Source organism: Macaca fascicularis, chromosome 9 (genome assembly GCF_037993035.2).
Source record: "Macaca fascicularis isolate 582-1 chromosome 9, T2T-MFA8v1.1".
NCBI lineage: Eukaryota > Metazoa > Chordata > Mammalia > Primates > Cercopithecidae > Macaca > Macaca fascicularis.
Window position 1 is genome coordinate 60,188,976 of NC_088383.1, and position 16,399 is coordinate 60,205,374.

Here is a 16,399-nt window from a genome sequence, read left to right on the forward strand (position 1 = left end):
TCACTTGAACTGAGGAGTTTGCAGTTCCTCAAGTGGAGGTTGCAGTGAGCCAAGGTGGCATGTCACTACACTCCAGCCTGGACAACAGAGGAAGACTCTGTTTCAAAGAAAAAAAAAAATGGTGTTGTGATTTCTCTGTAGATCAGTACACTGCTTAGAATGCATTCTTACTTTATTCTGCTGATTTTTCTCAACTTTTATAATCACTCCTTAAGTATTGTTACCAAAAAGCAGAGACAAAGGCACATTTGTTTTATTAATCAAATTGGGTGCGGTGCAGTGGCTCACACCTGTAATCCCAGCACTTTGGGAGACTGAGGCGGGGAGGATCACTTGAGTCCAGGAGTTCAAGACCAGCCTGGGCAACATAGTGAGCTCCCATCTCTGTTTAAAAAAAAAAAAAAAAAAAGGTCAAGAATCCAGGCCCATCTCATCCACTTCATGTTCTCTAGTATTTATTTACTCATCTGATCTGTGTCCAGAACTTTGACCTTATGGACCATAGAAAGCTAGAAGTTCCTTTGTCACCTGTTCCCTTACCCAGTCTGGAAAGGGCAGAGTAGCTGAGCATGGGAAATCGTGAATGAGAATGTTTCTTTGAACCATTTAAAGTCATTTTTCATTATCCTCTTTTGTTCTCTATTATGTGTGATTGAATGTTGACTGTAGGTAAGAGGTAGTTAATCCCTAGGATTTTCTTCTTAGATTCAGGATACTCGGTCTTGACTAGCCTTGAAATTTTAGTTTATTTAAAATACAAAATTAAATGTGAAACTAGTGATAAATTGTCATTACTTATCAATAACAGTAATAGTAAATGGTAGTAGTAATTTACTAACAATAATTGGTAATAGACTACTTTTAGTCTCCAGATACCATTTAGAGATTTCATTTAATGCAAAAACCATTTTAAAATATTTGGCACCTCTCTCTTTGATCCCATCGACACATTTATTTTTCTGCTAAATGAAGCATTTCTTGACCAGGCTAGGTAGCTCACACCTATAATCCCACCACTTTGGGAGGCCAAGCAAGGTGGGTGGATTGTTTGAGCTCAGGAGTTTGAGAACAGCATGGTCAACATAGTGAGATCCTGTCTGTACAAAAAGTAAAATAGTTGATCGAGTGTGGTGGTGCATGCTCATAGTACCAGCTACTCGGGAGGCTGAAGTGAGAGGATTGCTTGGGCCCAGGAGTTTGAAGTTGCAGTGAGCCGTGATTACAGCACTGTGTTCTAGCCTGGGCAACAGAGTGAGACCGTGTCTCAAAAACGTTTTAAAAAAGTATTTTTTTTCTGTACAGTTGACTTGTTTTTAAACTTTTTATTTCAAAATAGTTATAGACTCACAGGAAGTTACAAAAATAGTACAAAGAATCCCATTTACCCTTTACCTAACTTCCTCAAATGGTGACATCTTATATAACTGTAGTACCATAGCAAAACCAAGAAATTGACATTCACTGTTAACTGCACTGTAGACCTTACTTAGTTTCACCATTTTTCATCTGCATTCATTTATGTTTGTGTGTAACATATGTACCTCTGTTCAATTTTATTACATGTATAGATTAATGTACTCACTACTACACTGAGGTATAGAACCATCACCATAAAAGAATTCTCTTATGCTGCTCACTGTACAGCTTACCTGCCTTCCCTGTCTCCTAGCTACCACCAACCTGTTTTCCATCTTTTTTCATCTCATTTTATTTTTTTCTATCATTCTAGTCCCTTTCTTTTAAAAATTGACTTTTCTTCAAATGGAACCTAGAAATGAATAAAATCTTAACCGTCAGCCGCCTCACGAGCTGTATTTGAAGGCACAGATGATAGGTCTGCATTATTCACATAATAGGGGTTCATTTGCAGAAGCCACCCCCACACCCTAGGAGATCTCTGTTTGTGAGTTGTTTCAGGATAGTCTCAAATTTTCCTACTGTGTCTAATTGACCTGGGAATATCACTTCCAGTATTCCTCTTTTGCACTTAGTGTTATAGAAGCTTCTTGTCCTTCAGGGTGTCATCCTGTATCTTCTCTGGCTTTCCTTTATCTGCTATGGTTTATGGTTTGTCATTTTTAAATCAGTTTACAGTTTTTGTTTTTGACTGTAATACCTTTTGGGTGATGGGTTCTGTTACTCGTTTTAGAAAATTGTGCTGCCTTGTACTCAGTTATCTTAAAGTATCAAGAAATGGCTTTTAATTCTGTTATTCAAAGATAGAGTGGAAAATTCCATGTTCATATTTATATCCTTTATGCTACTGGTAACGTTGGTCTGAATCCAGTAATTTTCAAATTACGTATCTTTTCAATAATGTTGTATAAATGGAATCTTACAGGTAGTTCTGATTACTGACATGAACTTTCCTCTTTCTAGCTGTTCTTACCTATTTATGGATCTGTTTATTTTTTAAAAACCAAACATAATTCACAAAAATAGTGGGGGAAAAAAGTCAGATCCAGAAAGGTTTAAACTCCATAAATGTATTTCCTAAAACATTACCATTTGTAACAGTTTTGTGTTTGTCCTGAGAAATCAGTGTTTGTGCATATATCAAAATAAATGTGGAGGCCAGACATGGTGGCTCATGCCTGTAATCTGTAATCCCAACACTTGGGGAATCTGAGGCAGGCAGATTGCTTGAGCCCAGGAATTTGAGCCTGGCCTAGGCAACATGGCAAAATTATGTCTCTACTAAAAATTAAAAAATTAGCCAAGTGTGGTGGCATATGCCTGTAGTCCCAGCTATTTGGAAGGCTGAGGTGGGAGAATCACTTGAGCCCAGGAAGTGGAGGCTGCAGTGAGCCATGATCCTGCCACTGTACTCCAGCCTGGTCAATGGGAGTGAGACCCTGTCCGAAAAGTAAATAAAAAATAAATGTGCAATGTGTTTTATATAAAGGGACTCTTACTGTACATAGTGTTTAGTCTATACCCGCTCTTTGCGTAAAGTGTCTTCCTGAGCTTTTCATGTCAACACATAGGTTTATCACATTCTTTGTAATGACTGCAAACCAGTAGCTTTTTTATTTATACATACATACATACATACATACATACATACCTACCTACCTACCTACCTACCTACCTACCTACCTACATAGTAGTCTCTTTTGCCCAGGCTGAAGTACAATGGTCCAGTCACAGCTCACTGTAGCCTTTACCTCCCAGGCTCAGGTGATCCTTTTACCTCAGCCTCCCAAGTAGCTGGGACTACAGGCACATGCCACCACATTTAGCTAAGTTTTGTATTTGTAGAGCTGAAGTCTCACTATGTTGCCCAGGCTGGTCTCAAACTCTTGCACTCAAGTGATCCTCCTGCCTTGCCTCCTAAAGTGCTAGGATCACAGGCGTGATCCACCATGCTCTGCCTTAGTACTTTATTTAACCAAACCTCTACTGATACACTTTTTGATTGTTTTGTGTTTAAGTTTTATTTTGTTACAAAAATTACAGAAATAAATACCCTAGCATCTAAATCTTAGGCCATACTTTTCTTTTTTAAATTTTTTTTGGAGACAAGAGTCTTGCTCTGTCGCCCAGGCTGGAGTGCAGTGGCACCATTTCAGCTTACTGCAACCTCTGACTCCCAGGTTCCAGTGATTCTTCTGCCTCAGCCTCCCAAGTAGCTGGGATTACAAGCATGCGCCACCACGCCCAGTTAAGTTTTGTATTTTTAGTAGAGGTGGTTTCACTGTGTTGGCCAGGCTGGTCGCGAACTCCTGACTTAAGTGATCCGCCTGCCTCGGCCTCCCAAAGTGCTAGGATTTACACGCATGAGCCACCCTGCCTGGTCAGGCCATACAAAGTATGTCTGTGAGCGTACTTTTCTGGTTTAGGAATTGTTGTGTCAGAATATATTGTACTGTATTTAAAGTTGATATGCCTAACTCCTCCCACCCTCATCACCAAACACATACTTCCTGTGCCCTCAATTTATACTTCCCCCTAAAACTTTTTATGAGTCCCCATTCCTTCATACTCTTGCCAAGATTTTTGCTAGTCTAACAGGTTCCTAGGTATTTTTGGTATTTCCTTATGGCATTTTGTACATGTCCAGAAACAGTGATGGTTCATTCTTTTTATTTTTCCAAAGCCCTTGCTGTGTTTAGCTTCCTTTTTTTGACCTTTTCAAAAGCAGTCATCCTTAAAGTTGTGTCTTCAGAGTAACCCACAACAACTCAGTTCTTTCTGAAGTCATAAGTAGGAGTCCATTATTCTCTTCTCATACATTTTTATCTCAGGGCTTGAAAATTATTGGGAAACCCAAAGAACTTTTGTTGTTTATATGTGCTTTATCTATCTATATTTATTGAATTAGAAATTAAAACTGGGAGACATTACATTAGCTGTTAGAGCAGTGACATAATCACATGGCATGTAGATTCCAAAACTCCACTGTACACTCAGTGAAAGAAGAAAGAAGTCAGCAGACCTCTTAATATTATTATGAGTGTAATTTTGACCTCCTGTACTCCCTGATAGGGTCTTAAGGATCCATAGGGATTCTTAGACCAGTTTTGAGAATTGCTGTTCGCTATAAATGTTAACTTTTATTTTCTGAAAGATATTATCTTGTATAATCTCTCTTTGAAGTTTGTATACCACTCTTCTGTATACTCAACAAATCTTTGGGGTCTACTTGGCATTTGATTTTCAGGCAATTCTTTTAGTAACTTGGAGCATTTCCCAATTCATGTCAGTGTTTTCTATGTGTCAGTACTGTACCAGCTCCGGGAAAATAAAGTAAGTGATGGCAAGGAATTTAGCATATTCCCCTTTGACTTAAGAATTTTCCAATTTTGTATTTTTTGCTTGAATTTCTTGTATTATGCAAATTAAGGGAAATTATTGAGACTCATTCTTCCAAGCAACGTGCGTCATTAGTAGATGACTTCATTGAATCTTAGCAGCATTTATACTTTTGTTTTGGCTTTCGATAGGATGTAGAGCAAAAGCTTTTACTTATACTCACCTCTTTTTACCACATAACCATCTTAGAGTTAGTGATACATTTAAAAGCAACTATAACTTTATATTTGCATATATGCATATTGATTGGCGATCTCTTTTTAATGATCTTCAAAAATAATTTTTATCAGCTATTCCTTGAGCGAGAGCGGGCAGCCCAGCTAGCAGAAAGTAAAACAGATGAGTTGATCAAAGATGCTCCCACCACTCAGCATGATAAGAGTGGAGAGTGGCAAGAAACAAGTGGAGAAATACAGTGGGTATCAACTGAAAAGACTGATGGTACAGAAGAGAAACATAAGAAGGAGGAGGAGGATGAAGAACTTGACCTCAATAAAGGTATATTTACTTTGAATGGTGTACTTACATTGAAGATAGTGGTTTGATTTTGTTTTTTTCTTCAAACCATTTTAATTCGCAGATTGTCTTAATCTGGCTATTACTTGAGGACCTCTCTAGTTCAATCCAGACAAGCTTTGATACTTGAGTGCTTGTGGTAGTTCTCCCACAGTGAGGAAGGTGCATGCCAATGGCAGGCATGCTAGTGACAGGAAAGATCCAGTTAAATCACTCTTCCTTCCGGCGCCCTCCTTTCCTTTACTCATCTGTGAAGAGACACATAGGAGACATAATGGAATTTTTTCAGTTTTCAGTTTTTGAGATTGTTTTTTCAGCTTCACTATAAACTTGAAGATCTGTTGTCATAAATTATAGTAATAGTTCTCAAAATGTAAGTGCTAGATGGGAAACAATAAGAAATATACTGTAGGCTGGTGGCTCACACCTGAGCCCAGCACTTTGGGAGGCTGAAGCAGGAGGATTACTTGAGGCTAGGAGTTTGAGACAAACTAGCAAGACCCCATCCCTACGAAAAATTTAAAAAATTAGCTTGGCATGGTGGCACAAGCCTGTAGTCCTGGGTGCTCAGAAGGCTGAGGTTGGAGGATTGCTTGAGCTGAGGAATTCAAAGTTACAGTGAGCTACGATTGCACCACTGCACTCTACCCTGGGTGACAGAGTGAGACCCTTTCTCATTTAAAAAAAAAAAAAGATACTAGAGGTAATATCTTCACCAGTCATACATTACTGAGTATCTGCTGTTGTCAGAATTTGTGATACAACTTTTGCCATTCATACGAGTTCTGCAGAATAGCCATTTGTAACTTCATATCACTAAGGTTATGAATTTAAGTTCAGTCAGCCCTCCATACCTGTGGGTTCCACATCCACAGAGTCAGCCAACCACAAATCAAAAATATTTGAGGAAGAAAAAAATAATACAGGTTAATAAATAATATAGTATAACAGCTATTTACATAACATTTACATTGTATTAGGTATCAGAAGTAATCTAGAAATGATTTACAGTATGCCAGAGGATGTGTGTGTCTTATATGCAAATACTGCACCCTTTCCTATCAGAGATTTGAGCATACGCCAGTTTTGGTATTGGAGGGTGCTGGCATCCTGGAACCAATCCCCGCTCGGATGCAGAGGGACGACCATAATGTGTTCAGTTTTACATCACTAGGAAGCAAGCTGCCGCAATGTCTCATTCTGAGCCTTTTCTCCTATTACTCCCACTTCTTCACAAATCTGATACCATTAGTTCTAATATTGTAATACTTTTCCTTTTTCTCAGTTACTAGGTTTTGATGCTTTTCTTTTTTTGGCGTAATAACAGTTTTGGTTCTTTAGCAGTCTTTTAAAAAGTTACAGCTTTATTGAGATAGAATTCACAGACTGTACAGTTCATCCTTTAAAAGTGAGTAATTCAGTAGTTTTTCATATATTCACAAGGTTGTGCTGCCATCACCACTAATTCCAAATACTGTTTTTATCACCACTAAAGGAACCCTATACCCATTAGCAGCCATCACCCCTATTTTCCCGTCCTCCCTGGGCACTGGCAACCACTAATCTACTTTCTGTGTCTATGGATTTGCCTGTTTTGGACATTCCATTTAAAAAAGAATCATACAATATGTGGCCTTTTATGACTGGCTTCTTTCAGCCAGCAGAATGTTTTCAAAGTTATCTGTGATACAGTATTTGTTAATACTGTATTCCGTAGACAAATAATATTCCATAATATTGTTATACCATAGTTTATCCATTTGTTTACTGATGGACATATGAGTGGTTTCTGCTTTTTAGCTTTTTGAAGTTATCTACAAGTTTTTTTGTAGACATGCATTTTCTTTTGGATTTATACCTAGAATTTGGAATTGTTGGATTGTTTGTAACTGTGTGTTTAACATTCTAAGAAAATGCCAAATTGTTTTCCAGCGTGGCTGCACTATTTTACATTACCATCAGCAATGTATGAAGGTTCTAAGTTACTTGTATTGTAAAATAAAATTTTTAGTCATCCTAGTGGGCGTGACATGATATCTCATTGTGGTTTGATTTGCAGTTGCCTGGTGATTAATGCTGCTGACCATCTTTTTCATGTGCTCATTGGCCATTTGTGTATCTTGTTTGAAGAATTCTCTAAGTCCTCTGCCCAGTTTTGTGGGTTTTTGTTTTTGTTGTTTTTGAGACAGAGTGTTGCTCTGTCGCCCAGGCTGGAGAGCAGTGGCACAATCAGGGCTTACTGTAGCCTTGACTTCCCAGGCTCAAGCGATCCTCCCACCTCAGCCTTGCAAGTAGCTGGGGACTACAGTCGTGCACCACCACACCCATTTAAGGTTTTTTAATTTTAGTGGAGAGGAGGTCTCACTATGTGGCCTAGGCTGGTCTCAAACTCCTGAGCTCAAGTGATCCTCCCGCCTCAGCCTTCAAAAGTACTGGGATTATAGGTGTGAGCCACCACGCCTGGGCCCTTTGCCCAGTTTTAATTGGGTTGTTTTTGTTGTTGAGTTGTTAAGAATTTTTTTGTATGTTCTGGATACTTGACCCTTATCAAGTTCATGATTTGCAAATATATTCTATCATTCTGTGGATTATCTTTTCAGTTTGTTAATTGTTTCCTTTGTAACACAAAAATTTTAACTAAAAGTTTTATGGTTTCAGCTATTCTTTTGGATCCTTTTTTCATTTTGATTTAATTTTTGTTAAGTTGTGGATATCCAGTTGTCCTAGCATCATTTGTTGATTTGTAGCTGTTTTGAAGTAAAGATAACTAACAGAATGGTTGGTTTTACAATTCTCAACTCTCTCAGCCCTTCAGCATGCCGGCAAACACATGGAGGATTGCATTGTGGCCTCCTACACAGCACTACTTCTTGGGTGTCTCTGCCAGGAAAGTCCAGTAAGTACATAGTTCAGTGATGTTTTATGTATCTTTGAAAGATTCCAATGTAACAGCTTCATACCTTTACCTGTTTCACTTACTTATTTCTTCAGTGTTTCCCCTTTAATGTCCAACTTATTCCACAAAGGCTATTGGCTGGTTATAGGGTTATTTAAACTGTTTGTTTTCTATGGAGGAAAAATGGCAAGAAAATGTGTTAACATTTCCAGTAGTTTTATTTAAATTACCTAAATAGTTTTAAAGTAAAAACTTTAGTACAGTCTCTATTGGAAAGAGAATGTGTAGCATTTTTTACATGCTAATCCTTTCCAATATAGGTTTTATTAAGTAAGGCTTGGAGTGGAGTAAATTAAATTGATTTTCACTTTTTAAAAAGTGAAATAAAGTTGATCTTTATGGCTTTGTTAGAAAGGATGTGCCTGTCAGAGTTAGGCTGTTAAAGATATAAGAAAAAGCAGTTCTGGAAAACAAGCTAGTCAGTCCTTTAATCTCATGAAAAAGGAAGAATTACACACATGAAATCAACTTAAAAATCAAGATAGTGTATAATACTGAAAACTACTTGTTGAGATTTTTAAGGTATGTCCCAAAGGTCAGAATACATTAGGTCTAATGAAAAAGCTCTTGTGGCTGGGTGTGGTGGCTCACGCCTGTAATCTCAGCACTTTGGGAGGCCGAGATGGGCAGATCACTTGAGGTTAGGAGTTCGAGACCAGTCTTGCCAACATGGTGGAACCATGTCTCTACTAAAATATAAAAATTTGCTGGGTGTGATGGCACACACCTCTACTCGCGGCTACTCAGGAGGCTGAGGCGCAAGAGTTGAATTGCTTGAATCCTGGAGGTGGAGTTTGCAGTGAGCCAAGATCACGCCACTGCACTTCAGCCTGGGCTTCAGAGTGAGACTGTTTCAAAAAAATAAATAAGAAAAGAAAAGGCTCTTGTTTGATGGATGAATCTGTTCAGATGCCTTTGGTTGGAGTAAAAGAAGGGATAGTGTGAAACCTGTACTCATCTGGCTTAAACAAGATGGCAGAGTCTAATTTGGGTGATGTCAGTGCCTCACTGAGGTCATCAGAGGCTCGGATCATTTCTGTCTTTATTGTTTTTCTGTATTTTTTTGTAGAGACAGGGTTTCACCATGTTGCCCTGGCTTGTCTCGAACTCCTGGGCTTAAGTGACCCTCCTGTCTTGGTTTCTCAAAGTGCTGGGATTATAGGTGTGAGCCACAGCGCTCACCCCATTTCTGTGTTTAAACTGCTGTCTTCCACATGTTGTCCTTTGCTAGCTCTCATGGTCCCATGCTAAGCTAGGTGTCTCATCAAATTAAATAATGCCTAGCAGTAATAGGTGCCTCTTCCTCTAGGTTCTTTTTTTTTTCCATAGGTACATTGGCTAGAAATACGTATCTTTTTAAGACAACTGTTTGTTTATTTCCCCTTTGGGACCCCATGCCACTCTAACCCCTCACCAGGTAGACTTCCTTATCTTGGCCAGCATCGGGTCACAATGCTTTTGTCTGAACCAGTTGCTGGCCAGGAACATGGGATTACTATGAGTGGATTAGATCATCAGGATTCACTTTGGAGAAATACGAATGTCTAGACAATCAGGCTGAGTCAGCCCGAAAGTGGAAGGTAATGACTATGGGGATAGTCTGCTGCCTTGGGAAAAACAAGGATGAGGAGTAAAACTGTTGAAGAAGGACACGGCAGAATCATTGTGAGTATTCTCTTTAAGATGGGGGGGTTGGGCGTAGGTGGATTATTGTAAAGCCAGAGTTTGAAATGGAAGGCAGATTGTTTTCTAAGAGCAAGGGCATTGAGGGAGCAAGAAAGAGTGGAGACCTATAGAGTGGGGGTTGGTTTCAGAAGGAAGCAGGGGCCATCTCATTTTGAAGCTGGAGGACTGGAAGAACAGAATAATGATAAATGCATGGCTTCATTTGAGCAGGAACTCATGCTGGCTCCTTGTACTTGGGCCCATCTACCCAGCCACGTTTCCTTATTTTTGCCATCTAATTCTTTGTATTGCCTTTTTTTTTTCACTTTCTGTAACTAAGTCCTGTGTGTTTTTTCTGAATCCATCTTGTCCATCTCTTCCATACTTATATTTTAACCAACCTAAATACACGAGCCCACTCTGTGTGGCCCCTCTGGGTACCACCCATTTCAGGATCGAGACCAAAGTTCTCATCATGGCTCTGGAGGCCCCGCAAGATCTTTATATCCCTTTTTCTTATTTGCAGTGACAAGATTTTAAGAGCAAATCAGAAACACATCACACACAGGAGAGGAAGAAGAGGCAGGCCTCAAAAGCAATGAAAATAATATTTAAATGTAAAGATTTTTAGATACTCTGTTTTGTACACACTATAGGTTTAGTCATATTTCAGTCATATTCTTTCTTACATAATCATTCTTGAAATTGTGTTATTACCACATGTGATTTATCTTGGGTCATCTTTCCCATGCTAATTCCTATTTGTGTTTGCCTGTATCTATCTTGTCTCTAAAGAGAGAATGTTCTTAAGTTGTAGGCAATGTTGTGAATTCAGAGAGCCCCAGATTTGTTTGTTGCCTTGGAGATTATTATGATTAACACCAAAAAGCTAGCTGATACCACAAAATGTAAAGGAAGTTTGGTTTGCCTAATGTGTAAGTGAAAGAGATAGACAAGAAAGCATGTGGTTGTTGCAGCAAATGCCGCTTTGTGGTCTGATCCTGTTTTCACTTGCCCTTCATGACTTCTCACTTTGCATTTGGTGCATTGCAGTGGTCAGTCTTCTCACTGCTCTTCCTGCTTTCTTGCCTGTCCATTCCTGGGACATTGCACATTGCCACCAGAGCTAACTTACTTCAGAGCACTTGCTGATCACATAGCTCCTTGCCCAGTCTTCCTTGGCTCACAGCCAATAAGGGGACTAATGGCTGTTTAATGTTGCAAGACCCTGGACTTAAGACTGCTTCTCCAATTTCCAAACTTACATACCCACTGGATACTTTTAAAATTTTTCGAATAGGCCATGCTGTATCATGCCTTTTCTTTTTGTACCTGCTATACTCTGTTAAAAAATGCAGTCACTGTCCCTCCCATTGCCTCAGAAATGCTGTATGTTATGTTCTGTAGTGTGTTGACAGAGAAGGATTTGATTTGGATTGAGGGAGTTGCATCCAAAACATAGGAGCTAATCATATATTCTCTATTATAGAGGTGTACTTTTGTACTGAGCAGTTCTCCAGAGACACTTTAGCCACTACTCTGCCCACTACTGTGATAGCTTTTGGTGGAAGGATCAGTTTGAATGTAACTGATACCTTCAGCACATGAGTACTTTAGCAGTTTTTTGATTAGATCTTTTCTGAAGCTGTATTCATCTCATTATTTTGCCGCTTTCTAATTTTGCAAGTACCCTGGCATGGGAATAGAAAAAAGGGGGAGGGTAGTGGCAAATTTCTGAAGAGAAATATGTTGTCTCTCCTTTTTTGCCCCCGCTAACAAAAGTCAAATTGGAAGTTTTTGTGTGTTTTATTGTTGTTTGGTTGGTTTTGTTTAACCTTTACCTTGTGTCCCCAAACTTGGGACAGTATACTTTCTTTTGCTCCTTACTACAGGTGAACCTTCCTAAAAGGTCTTTTCTTTTTATTCTCCCTAAAACATTTAAAGCATTCTTTAATGTAATGAAATAGTTTTTTAAGCAGGTTGTGTAATGTTTTCCATGTAACAGATTGGTTTATATATAGTTTGGCTGCTTCTTGCTAATAATGAAGGGTTTTCTCTCCTGATACTGTCTGAGAATCTTTCGTAAGTGAGGTTAGATTACCTTTGGAAAGATGCTTCTAGTTAATTCCTGTCCTATATAATTAGTTGAATTCATCTGTGAAGCGTGTGAATTTTTCTTTCATCTTTTTATTTCATGAGCAGCTTTGTGAGTACATTCTCAAGTCTAAAGTCCTCACCCTCTTCTCCTATTCCTCCGGGGCCCCCAGTGAAACATACACATATATTAAACAGTGCAGTTTGTTATTTCAGGCCTTTTTCTTTGCATTTATGAAAGTAGGCCAGCATGCTGCCTCACGCCTGTAATTCCAGCACTTTGGGAGGCCAAGGCGCGTGGATTACTTGTGCCCAGGAGCTCTAGACCAGCCTGGCCAACATGATGAAACCCCATCTCTACTAAAAATACAAAAATTAGCCAGGCGTGGTGGCACGTGCCTATAATCCCAGCTACCCGGGAGGCTGAGGCATGGGAATTGCTTGAACCCAGGAGGTGGAGGTTGCAGTGAGCTGAGATTGCACCATGGCACTCCATCCTAGGTGACAGAGTGACTGTTTCATTAAAAAAAAAAAGTAAATGTGCACACAAATGTTTATTTGTAGCTTTTGCCAACTTTGCCTTTCTCCTTTCTTTCTGGGGGTGTGGTAGGAAATCGACAGCACGCAGAATGAGTGTGGAAAGAGAATAACCACGTGTTCCAAGGATCTTGAAAATTTACACCGAGATGTGTGTCAAAACCAACAACATTGTACGAGGTGCAGTCTCGTGTTTTCTGCCAGCTGACCAACATTTCTTGCTGTTTCCTCAGATCAATGTAACCACTGTGCGGGAATATCTGCCAGAAGGAGACTTTTCAATAATGACAGAGATGCTCAAAAAATTTTTGAGCTTCATGAATCTCACTGTAAGTAGCTTTTATGATTTTAAATTTAAGTATAATACATTGACAGTAGACATAAAAATACTATGGCCATAGTAAGTGGGAGCAAAAAGGGATTTTCTTCTAATTTTAATAATTGTGTTCTATTTCTTCAAGGTAATTATTGCATGTTATGGCAAATAACTATCAAACCCACAATTTAATCTCGGTGTACTTTGATTTGTAGTGTTCAGTTTAGTAAATCTAGAGGTAAACTTTTATTTTTACTTCTTAAAATCTGTTAAATATTAACTGTTACTTCCTTTCGCCTTCATCCCCCTTTCAGTGTGCTGTTGGAACAACTGGCCAGAAATCTATCTCTAGAGTGATTGAATATTTGGAACATTGCTAGCTGCTTTACCTTTGCTTCAGGTGCTCGGTAATGCTGGAGCTATCCTTAGACAAAGAAAAGTCAAGTTATGAAAGAAGTCCTTGAAGATGTACCAAGAACATTCATCAGTATCATTCGTGTTTGGATTTTTAAGGCCACCTGATTTCTTCGTCATGCATTCGGCATTTGCTAAATGACAGTTACTACATCAATCTGCAACTATCAAAAATGAGGGAAAAGGTTCAGGCTGTTAACAATTCCATGCAGTATTTAAATACATTTACTTTGGCAGAGTTTATACCCTCCCCTTGTTTTCTTGCTTTATTCGGAGCAAGTTTGAAGGGGAAAATTTGTGCTGCTGTTAGTGCAACTGCTGTGTATGTTGAGCCACTGTTGTCATGCCAGCCAGGTGCAAAGGCAGCTTAGCTACTGAGGTAGCGAATGTTCTGAGGACATTCTAGACAACAGCTTAGTTCCTTTTTCAGGCTCATTTGCTTTTGCTTTTTTGTTGAATGATTCCAATCGTAAATAAAGCTTTTAATAATTTTGTGAATTTTTTGGTTGTTGTTCCCTGAACTACTGTCTATATTTAAAATTAGATGGAATCCAAAGATACATGGGATTAATAGTATATTTTTTTATTCTTGATTAGGTTTGGGTTATTGAACTATTTTTTACTTTTGAGACCACAACCATATTCAGTATCATACCGTAATGTGTCATGCTGTAGACACAAGAAAAACAACAGTTTGAGGGAATATTGTATAAGATGATGTGCCCTGTTAAAGGAAGAGGCAAAATAGTCAAACCCAGGGTAGTTTACACTTAATGCTAGAGAGGCTCTTGAAACATTATTAGGTTTTGAGGAAAGACTCTCTAGATATATTTTCTAATGTTCAGTACAATAAATATAAGGAAGCTAAAACACCAATGTGGAATTCATGTTTTCAGATAACATGTATATTCTTCTATAGAGTGACAGGATCAATTGCATAAGCGCAAAGCCTTAAATTGCTGGTTTAGAGAAGACCCTTTTTTCATTCAGATCCTTTGTTCATAGAGCGGTTATTTGGAAAACAGTTATGGAACACAAAACATTTTATAGATTTAATATAACATTGCAAATTTTTCTTGTATTTTTCAGACCACTGGTTATACTTTTTTTTTCCCCTTTTCTTTTTTATTGATTGGGCCTGAATACAGGCTTTCTAGAGATCTTTTTCATTAATACTTTTAAATACCTTTCAGGTAGTACACATCATGTTTCTTCATTGGATTTGTAAAACTTGAAGCCATAAAAATATTAGTTTGGTGTGTATTGGGGAAAATAGCTAAAAGTCTAATTTTTACCCATTTAGACTTTGTTATTTCCTTGTATAAAGTGACAAATCGGGGCTCTTGTATCAGTGCCAGCTGTAATGTTTTTAAATGCAGTGGCTGCCTTCTGTTGTCTTCCTATTTTTGATAATGCAGATTGTTGGGAAATCTATAAGGAAGTAACTGATTCCAGGCAAATTGTTTTCTTCCTTCTACCCACCCCGACCCCTACCCATCACCTTTTAAGAACATACAACGCCAGTGTAACGTGGGAACCATTGAGATTGTATTTGCCCTGAGTATTAAAGCTGGCTTAGCAAAATACTTTTAAAAACATATTGGTAAATGATACCCATAAAACTAAATTAGTTATATTTTATTTTAAAATGCAAAATACATTGGTATTTATTAATCATTGGATTTAGGGAAAGGGACAGATTTTTGGTGAACCTGACTTGTGGCAGATGGTAAGGAATATTATAAAACATTTGGATGAGAACAATCAGGGCGAACTACATTTTTCTGTTACACTGGTAATCATTTGAAAATTGATTTACCTCAGTGTTTAACAGTTTTTGTTTTGTTTTGTTTTTTAAATAATAACTAATTGTCAAGCACTGATAAGAGATGCAGATTTTGGTGGGGGGAGGTGGTGGGGGAGATAATCACTTCACCAACTGCAGTGCATTTGTGTGTTTTTAACCCTCAGAGAACTCTGCATTTTAGGGTACTTGAGGCTGACTTGCAAATTAACTAAAAGTTTTAAAGTAACCTTTTTTTCCATTGTAAATATTTCTGTAAATACTACCAATTGGAAATTAGAACAGTAGAGTACTTTTCTGAATCCAATCCTATTTTTATTTTATACAGTATTTCTCAGCTGTGATCTTTGGAGCAAAAGCCAACGGCAGGAAAAAATAGTTTGTACCAGTTTCATGAAGTATGTCTTTGGGTTTTTGTAAATAATTTTAACTCAAATAAAATTGCTACTTTCAATACACATGTTGTCTTTAACATAAGTCTATTGGAGGACAAAAGTGTCACAAACTTTATATATAGCTGACTAATGGGAAATACACTATCACTTAGCACACATTTAACCAATTTTCGTTAAATATTTTATTTCTCTGTTTTTAATAATACTTATCTGAATATAATGTGAACTCAACAACTCAGGCCAATTAGGGACTGGATTTTCAGTTAGGCCCTTGACATACTGTTTTGATTTAGGTATTTTTTGCTCCTATGAGTATGATCCAGACTTACTTGCTTCTGAGGTTTTACACTGCTTTTTAGTTTTTTTAGTTTAAGTTTTCTTCTTAATTGTCAGTCCTTAGGCCTCCTGCATTTACAAGTAGATTCCTCAACTACTTTACTGCTTTACTGCTTTTAGCCACAAAACTAGATTGAAGGATCTCTCCTGGGAGTTTCCATCTACTCTCCCCACTTATAAAACATGAGTATGTAAGAGTGGTTTCAGGATGCAGGCTATGGATATAGAAAGACAAATCACACATAAAATTTGAATCCTTTTTCTGATACATGTTTATTGACTTTGAGTAAATTCTTGGAGCATTAAGCCTGTTTCCTCAAAACAGGAAAAGTAGGGATAGTACCTACCTCATGGTTGTGAAAATTAAGTAAGTACCTACGAAGCATTAGCACAACATTCTAAACTTAGGATGACCGGGCACAGTGGCTCATACTTGTAATCCCAGCACTTTGGGAGGCTGAGGTGGGCAGATCACTTGAGGTCAGGAGTTCAAGACCAGCATGGCCAACATAGTGAAACTGGTCTCTAATAAAAATACAAAAATTGGCCAG

The 16,399-nt window shown here is 38.2% G+C and overlaps 1 protein-coding gene across 5 annotated transcripts in view; it reads left to right on the top strand.

Annotated features, from left to right (window-relative positions):
- The window catches only part of WAPL (WAPL cohesin release factor), an 87,595-nt gene extending 72,020 nt beyond the window's left edge, over positions 1-15,575 (top strand). For all 5 annotated transcript variants that reach the window (XM_005565256.5, XM_005565259.5, XM_005565257.5 and 2 more), the window contains 4 exons: positions 5,106-5,313; positions 8,139-8,227; positions 12,817-12,912; positions 13,214-15,575. In XM_005565256.5, coding sequence (XP_005565313.2) covers positions 5,106-5,313; positions 8,139-8,227; positions 12,817-12,912; positions 13,214-13,279 — 459 coding nt within the window. In that variant the 3' untranslated portion in view covers positions 13,280-15,575. The remainder of the gene's footprint in view (positions 1-5,105; positions 5,314-8,138; positions 8,228-12,816; positions 12,913-13,213) is intronic.
- Positions 15,576-16,399: the final 824 nt, after the last annotated feature.